The 8,313-nt window shown below is 45.0% G+C and overlaps 1 protein-coding gene across 2 annotated transcripts; it reads left to right on the top strand.

The window, feature by feature from the left end:
* Positions 1 to 3,457: 3,457 nt before the first annotated feature.
* LOC149379015 (glycosyltransferase family protein 47) lies at positions 3,458 to 7,904 on the top strand. 2 transcript variants are annotated; one of them, XM_089602741.1, is made up of 5 exons: positions 3,458 to 4,099; positions 4,184 to 4,306; positions 5,680 to 5,847; positions 5,920 to 7,283; positions 7,528 to 7,904. In XM_089602741.1, the coding sequence occupies exons 1-5, from the start codon at positions 3,815 to 3,817 to the stop codon at positions 7,820 to 7,822; spliced, it is 2,235 nt and encodes a 744-aa protein (XP_089458867.1). In that variant the 5' UTR covers positions 3,458 to 3,814; the 3' UTR covers positions 7,823 to 7,904. The 2 variants fall into 2 exon arrangements, with proteins under 2 accessions (XP_089458867.1, XP_089458866.1); XM_089602740.1 differs by having other exon boundaries at positions 3,458 to 4,306.
* Positions 7,905 to 8,313: the final 409 nt, after the last annotated feature.

Here is an 8,313-nt window from a genome sequence, read left to right as displayed (position 1 = left end):
GTCGATGATGCGGCCCACGCTACTAAAAGCCGCCTCAGATGACACGGTTGAAACAGGGATGGTGAGGATGTCTTGTGCCATAGATGACAAGACCGGGAACCTCCTCGCATTCTGTCTCCACCAAACCAAGAGGTCGATGGCTTCGTCATCCGTCCTGACCCAATCGTTCCGATCGTACTCTTGGATCTCCGGATGGGACCGTGCGTCGGTTGCGCTCGACCTCGTCTGACTTGTCCCAGCTTCTTGTTGTTGAGGTGATGGGCTGTACGCGGGCGCGTTGACGAAGACATTCGTGTATTGGTGTCTTCTCGGATACTGCGTCTGTGATTGAGATGGTTGTGCTCGGTATTGCGGTAGGAGTTTCGCCTCGTATACCTTGAAAAGATCAAAAAAAGCTTTCACGATCCTCGAGAGATCAAGTGCAATGTAATCTTGGTCCACAAAATGGTTTCTAATGTACTTCAGAAAATTTTTTTAAACCACCAATTTTACATCGGACGTCTAGAATGGCTCCAAAACCGTATAATAATGGAACCTTTCCAGCCCCCCAATATTTTAAAAACTTGGCTGTCATTGCTTGAATAGAATCTTGAAAAATTGTTTCGTTTTTATATTTATCAAGATGCACAGCAATTGCGGTCATAGTATGAAGACCGAGAAAAGAAGTAGGAGTGTAAACAGCAGAGAGATAACAAGTTTCTTTGTAAAAAATGTCGAGAAAAGAAACAAATGATTCAGCCATCCTAATATCATATTCGGATATAGCGTTTTCGCCATGTTCGCTGTTAATGTAAGAAACAATAACATTGACGTAATGCTCGGATAAGAAGTTGGTCAACATGAGAAAGGTAGAATTCCACCTAATTTTGTTATCTAGGTGAAATGTGCGTTCTTGGAGACCGTTTAGTCTAAGGCGTCTCTTAAGCTCATCTACTCTAGAGGTTGAACTATTTATCCAACTAATGTAATTCCTAATCTTGTTGATCGAAGGGTCATAACTAGCGGCTCCGGCTTGAACTATGAGGTTTATAATATGGGTAGCACAACGTTGATGCAAAAGGGTATCGTCAACGTTAAGTTTCTCCTTTAACTCCCTAATCATGGCGTTGTTGCTTGTGGCATTATCTAAGGTTACAGATATAATCCTATTGTTCAAACCCCACTCACCTATAACACTAACTATGATGTCCAAGATGTTTTCACCAGTGTGAGAACCTTTTATCCTCCTAAAGGCAATGATACGTTTGTTTAGGTTCCAATCGTCATCTATATTGTGCACTACAACGCTCATGAAATCCATCTTAGATTGACCAGTCCATATATCCGAGGTTAAGGCAACGCTATATCTACCAGATGATATTGTGTCTTTCATTTGTTCCTTTTCTCCTAAAAACCATTTTACGATATCGGATCTCAAGGCTTTTCTAGACATAATTTGAACATTTGGAATTATAGAACTAATGAATCTAACGAAGCCTTGAGATTCGATATGACTAAAAGATTGATCGGTGGAAACAAAATATTCTACTAAATCACGTCTAAAACTTACGGGATCGATGTGACTTACCTGGCTTGACGAGGCTCCAGATGGTGTCCCCTGGCAGTGCCTGTGATGACTCCACAATAGCGAAGTCCCCACTCTTGTGTTGTGAGCGCTGAATATTTTGCCACAACTGTGACATTTTCCGGCTTTTTCGCCATTCGCAATCACCTCTTCAAAGAAGGTCCACACAACGGACCTAGCACGACGTCGTGGTGGTTGTTGTTGTTGAGGTGGTTGTTGTTGTTGTTGTTGAGGTGCTTCACGTTGTTGTTGTTGTTGTTGTTGTTGTTGTTGTTGTTCTCGTCGTTGTCGTCGTTGTCGGGTCTCCTCTTGTTGTTCACGTTGTCGAGGTCGTGGAACTTGAGTTCGAGGTTGAGGTGGTGGTGGTGGTGGTGGTAAGTCTTGTTCTTCTTCCTCCTCCTCTTCCTCTTCTTCATTTGGATTTTGGGTTTCATCGTCATCTTCTTCTTCATTTGGATTTTGGGATTCACGATAATGTTGCTCGAATACTTGAAATTCTTGAAAAGCCACTTCGGATGGCGGAATTTGAGCTTGATAGGCTTGCTCGGGATCCATTTGAGGGTAGTATGGCACTTGGGTGTTTGGAATTTCGGTGAATTCCGAATGGTTGAAAGTAGGAGCAACATAATTTGGATCGAAGGAGTATTGGGTGTTTGGGTCGGGGGCGTTTTGAGATAAGTGCAACCAATTTTCTTCAAAACGGTGCATTTGTTGACCTCGGGAAGCTCTTCCCCTTCGACCTCCTTGGTTGCGGGATGATGAGGCCATGAAAAAAATGAAAGCGTTAGACAGAATTTGAGATTAAAATCGAGAGAGTGTGAGAGAATTTGAGATTGAGATTGAGAGAATTTGAGAGAGTTTGAGAGAATTTGAGAGAGTTTGAGAGAGTTTGAAGGAAAAGTGTGAAAAAAATGAATAAAATGTGGGGTATTTATAGATTTTAGAAATAAGTGGGTAAAAAAAAAAAAAAAAATTCGGCCGAAAGTCTTTAACGGCTCTATTTTAAACGGTAAAAAAAACGGCTCTTTTTTTTGGGCCGTTGGATCAAAGATCCAACGGCTGAGATTAAAAAAAAAAAAAAATACCGGTACTAACGGGATCACCGGATCCCGTTAGCCAAAGTAACGGGACGGGAGTCCCGTCCGTCAGCCTTAACGGGAAGTCCCATCCCGTTACTGTTCATACCGGTAGCGGGGATTTCGTCCCGTCCCGCTACCGGTAAGCCAGGTTTATTCTAGATGCAAGACCGCGTTGACAAAACTGAGGCGCTGTCGAAAGAAGAAAAAAAAAAATTAGCATAAACCAGCAACGTGACTCATGAATCTATTACTATAATTTATTAATCGTCGAATCTGAAATAATAAATACAATTATAACGCAAATTGGCATCATCATGACCGGTGACCACAATATATTAACCCTGAATCTGAGATATCAAATACAATTATCACACATTAAATAAAACAAGTCAACCGTAAAACCCTTTTATATGACCTCCTGAAGAATGACATGTAATTTTTCTTTTTCTTTTCTTTACTTTCTATAAATTCAACGAAAGAGTATGACATTTTGGTTTTACCGTTTGAGGAGGTTGATCGATTGCAGAAGTTAGCACTATACGTGTCGCCATTGATGATAATAATAATTACTTGTCTAAAAATACCCCCCAAAAAAAAAAAAAAAAACTTGAAAAACGGCCATAAAAAAAAGAGGGCATATATTAAAACGAAAGTGTGAAAAGCGCAGGTATCGCGTCACAAGCACATCCTCATGAGACTAGTCCACGCGTCAAGACCAAAGTCCCCAAGTTCAAACAGCGCGTGTCCCTCACTCTCTCCACAACTCAAAACGCTGCCTATATAAACCTTCCGCGTATCACACGTTGATAAATACATAACCCAAACCCAAACCCAAAAAAAAAAACTCTACAAAACATTTCACCTCATCTCTATTTACTTACACACACACACAAATATACCTTCGTTCCAAATATATATATATATATATATATATATAAAATAAAAAGAAATACACCGTTTCGGAAAAGAAAAGAAGGGCAAAAGGAAAAATCACACACACACACATTGGGCATAACGTATATTATCGCTCTTAAACCCGGTGCGGTTCTCTCCGCCAAATCGCATCCCTAGAGAAACGGCCACAGATTCCTATCTCCGATCGCCGCCGTGGAATTATGATCTCTCGGTTTTTCGTGTAATCGATTTTGCGTGGAAGAGAGAGAGAGAGAGAATGGGATCGAGTCCAGCGGCGGCGTGCTGCGACGTGAGCGTGAAGTGCTGGTGTCGGTGGAAGTGCACGCGGCCGAGGGGCGCGTGGTGGGCGGGGCTGGCTTTCCTCGCGCTCTGCCTCTCCATCGCCGCCCTCTCCGTCCGCCTCCTTCCCTCCGGTCCCTCCCCACGCGCCGCCGCCGCCTTGCCCTCCGCCGTCCCCGGCTGCCAAGCCGACAATGAAGGATCCTGGTCCGTCGGAATCTTCTACGGCGATTCGCCTTTCTCTCTCAAGCCCATCGAGTCCGTACGTATCAAATCACTTTACTCTCTCTCTCTTTATTCCTCTCTCTGTATCTGGAATTGGATGTGTGTTTATGGATTGGCTCAGGTGGACACGTGGCGGAACGAGAGCGCGGCGTGGCCGGTGGCGAATCCGGTGGTGACGTGTGCGACGGTGTCGGAGGCGGGTTTCCCAAGCAACTTCGTCGCCGATCCTTTTCTCTATTTGCAGGTTTGATTTCTTTCTTTTTTTTTTCCCTTTGTTTTAAATTTTTTAAAAAATAATTATTGGAATATGAATCCGGTGGTGCTTCTCGTTTTTTTTTGTTAAAAAGTTATTGTGGGCTCTGAACTGGATAAGAGTTTGCTTTTGGTTGGAATAGCGATTTATTATTGGATCTGTTAATTAAAATTTAGCCCTCAATCCTCATCTTATTTTTTTCTTATTTCCTGGGTGTGGGGTTTTTCAAAGGGGACGGTGTGAAGATAGTGCTAACATGCCTTTTTCTTTTCTGTGCCTAATTTAATTATAAAATAAGAACGTGCTGAGATGCTCATGCAATGCAAACAACTAGCCACTAGGATAAGACGGTTTCCTATGTTATATAATAATATTAAGTCATTAGCCATGGAATTATTGCCTGGGTATCTGAAGGATAATATACATTAAAAAAAAAAAATTAAGAGAGGGACAGATTGTTTATTATACATTCATCTTATTGTCTCTTTGCTCCTTTAGGCCGATCGTTTACGTCATAAGTAAGGGTGTACGGTTTCAATTCAAGCCCAGAAATAGACTCAGTTCCTAGGATGCGAAAACAAGATTAAATATCTAGGAAGAGAGAGTGTTTGGTTAATTTTATTTAAAAAGCACTAGCGGCCAAGTTTGCTTCACATGGTGGAGAAGTAAACTATATGCTTGTTGTTGTGGATTTGGTCAGGAAGCTTCATTTCGTATGGTAGTACTTGTACTACTAAGGACAAAACAATTTATGTTTTTCTTTATGCTCTCTGAAAAACAAAAACAAAAAATTAAAATAAAACAAGTACATTTTTTATTGAGTGAGTTTTGGTTTGGGATTTAATTTTTTTTCCTAGATGCTTAGAAAATATTGGTGGGAATAGCTAAGAGTGCTGGACAATGTGGTGGGCCATGGTTGAAGAGTCAATTTTGATATAAATGCATGCCAACATGTACATTTTCTTTTTCCCTCAATTAAAGTTTTGAAATGAGATTAGAAAATTTGAAAATATTTCTAATTGTGAAATGGGTCTCCTGGCATGTTATAGTTGACAATGACATTGACTTGGCTGATTTTCTTGGTCAGAAATTATGTGTGGCACAACTGCTCGGTCTTTGACGTTTCTTAGGCGTTTGTAACTGTGACCAATATTCCATAGCTACCCAAATTTTATTTTTCTTCCAAGCCTTTTAGATAGTAGATAACGTGTATGATGGATGACACATGAATTAATCTTTGAAACGAAACTCGCAGACACCAACTTTGACTTTCTTGGTTTACAAAACAAATCACCATAAGGTGGGTGAGAGTCAGGAGATAATTCTGTACACTTTGCTAAGATGAGTCATTGTTGTGTTTTCAGGGTGAAACTATTTACATGTTTTACGAAACCAAGAACTCGATAAGCAAGCAAGGAGACATTGGGGTCGCGAAAAGCACCGACAAGGGCGCGACGTGGGAGCATTTGGGCATAGCCTTGGATGAAGAGTGGCACCTCTCTTATCCTTACGTCTTTGAAGATCTCGGCAATGTAAGGCCCGATTTTCCTCTCTTTCGAGCGATTTTTTACATGTTTATATAACACTGACTGAGACTCGTGCAGATATACATGTTGCCGGAGAGCAGCGAGAAAGGAGAGGTTCGGCTGTACAAAGCGGTGAGGTTTCCTCTGCAATGGACGCTCGAGAAGGTGGTGATGAGGAAGCCTCTGGTGGACTCGTTCATCGTGAGTCACGAGGGCACGTACTGGCTCTTCGGCTCCGACCACTCCGGCTTCGGCACCGAGAAGAACGGCCAGCTCGAGATCTGGCACAGCCCCTCGCTCCTGGGCCCGTGGCGGGCCCACGCGAAGAACCCGATCCGCAACGGCGACCCGGGCTACGGGGCCCGCAACGGAGGCCGCCCCTTCCGCCACGAGGGACACCTGTACCGCGTCGGCCAGGACTGCAGCGACACGTACGGGAAGGGCGTGAAGATATTCCGCGTCGAGAGGCTCACCAAGCGCGAGTACGTCGAGGTCGAAGTCCCCTCGGGGATCCCGGGCCCCACCAAGGGCCTCAACGCCTGGAATGGGGCCCGCCACCACCAGCTCGACGCCCAGCGGCTGAGCGACGGCCGGTGGATCGCCGTGGCCGACGGGGACCGCGTCCCCTCCGGCCACGAGTTCCGGCGCCGAGTCCTCGGCACCGCCTGGATCGCCGCCTCGCTCCTCTCCGTCGCCCTGCTCGGGGTCTTATCCGGCGCGCTCACGTGCGTCGTGCCGCTCAACTGGTCCGCCCGGGGAACCGGGAAGCCCGTCGTGTACCTCTTCTCGCCCAGGCTGTGGAGGTTCTGCGCGCGCCTCAACCGCGCCGGAGCGTGGCTCCGCGGCCTGGTCCGGAGCAACTCGTGCGCCGGCAAGCTGGCGATCGCGCTGGTTTCGGCGGCGGCGGTGGCGGCGATGTGCCTCGGGTTCGGGTTCGTGTTCGGCGGGAGCGGGGCCGAGCCGGGGTACCCGGTGGAGGGCCAGCTGTCGCAGTTCACGATGCTGACGATGACGTACGACGCTCGGCTGTGGAACCTCAACCTCTTTGTGAGGCACTACTCGCGGTGCGCCTCCGTGAGGGAGATCGTGGTGGTGTGGAACAAGGGCCCGCCGCCGCACCCGAAGGGCTTCGACTCCGCCGTGCCGGTCAGGGTCCGGGTGGAGGACCAGAACTCGCTCAGCAACCGGTTCAGGCCCGACCCGGAGATCAAGACCCGCGCCGTGTTCGAGCTCGACGATGACATCATGATGACGTGCGACGACGTCGAGCGCGGCTTCAAGGCCTGGCGCCACAGCCCGGACCGCATCGTCGGCTTCTACCCGCGGTTCGCCGGCGGGAGCCCGATGAGATACCGCGCCGAGAGCCATGCTCGGGCCCACAATGGCTACAACATGATCCTCACCGGGGCTGCTTTTATGGACGCTCAAGTGGCGTTTCAGAGGTATATAAAAGTTTCCCCTGATTTTGTACAGATGTACATTTTAACTCTACTTGAATGTTATCCCTTTTTCAATCGGCTTTTTAGGGTATTTTGAATTTTTTTTTTTTTTTTATATAAAATTTAACTTGGTTATAAGGGGGATTTCGGTTAATATTGACCTTAGCTGAGGAGCTTAACCGAGATTAAGCGTTGTCAATTGAGGCAATAATATTGATATTTTAATTCTTTTAATATTCTTTTGCAGGTATTGGAGTGATGTGGCTAAGGAGGGGAGGGAATTTGTGCACAAGAAGTTCAATTGTGAGGATATTTTGCTCAACTTCTTGTATGCGAACGCGAGCGCGGGAAGAACGGTGGAGTACGTGAGGCCGGCGTGGGCAATCGATACCTCTAAGTTCTCAGGGGCTGCGATCAGCCGCAATACGCAGAAGCATTACCGATCCCGCACGGACTGCCTCCATAGATTCTCCGAGTTGTATGCAGATTTGGCCGCTAGGAAGTGGGAATTCGGAACTCGAAATGATTCTTGGGATGTATAGTTTTGGTCATTTGTTTTACTCTCATCTCTCTTGTATACATTCTATTTTCATGTTTATAGAAGTTTTTCTTTTACCTTCTTCACTTGTGGTATTGAGTTGGGGAAGTTTTTAAATTTTGGGTAAGCCTTGAAATTTTTTTGGTCGTTTTAGAAAAGATGTACATTGGTCTCATCTTTATAAATGGGTTTCTTGGGTAGCAAGCTTTCTGTGGTCACAACTGGCAAATGAATTGCAATCATAAGGGTAATTTTGAACATTTTGAAATGGATTTTGACTAAAAACTCCTCTCCCGTTGACAGCAATGGTGTTGACCGCAGTTGATATTGTGGTCGACTCAGGTCAATGTGGAAATTTATTATTTATTTTTTTAATATTTTTTTTATTTAAAAGCTACGTGTCCAAAGGCATTTAAGTAAAATTGCACATATGTTTTGGATTTATTTACTATTTTTGGCCATATAAATTGAATTAGAGTCGGTATTACACATAGA

This window comes from Urtica dioica, chromosome 12 (genome assembly GCF_054948205.1).
Source record: "Urtica dioica subsp. dioica isolate 48M chromosome 12, U.dioica_male_clone48M_v1_H2, whole genome shotgun sequence".
NCBI classification, from domain to species: domain Eukaryota; kingdom Viridiplantae; phylum Streptophyta; class Magnoliopsida; order Rosales; family Urticaceae; genus Urtica; species Urtica dioica.
This window is presented reverse-complemented; position numbering and strand designations above follow the sequence as displayed.

Coding starts and splice junctions, on each gene's coding strand:
- LOC149379015 (XM_089602740.1), top strand. CDS start 3,815: ATGGGATCGAGTCCAGCGGCGGCGTGCTGCGACGTGAGCGTGAAGTGC. Junction 4,307..5,679: donor ATCCTTTTCTCTATTTGCAG/GTTTGATTTCTT, acceptor TTGTGTTTTCAG/GGTGAAACTATTTACATGTT. Junction 5,848..5,919: donor TCTTTGAAGATCTCGGCAAT/GTAAGGCCCGAT, acceptor AGACTCGTGCAG/ATATACATGTTGCCGGAGAG.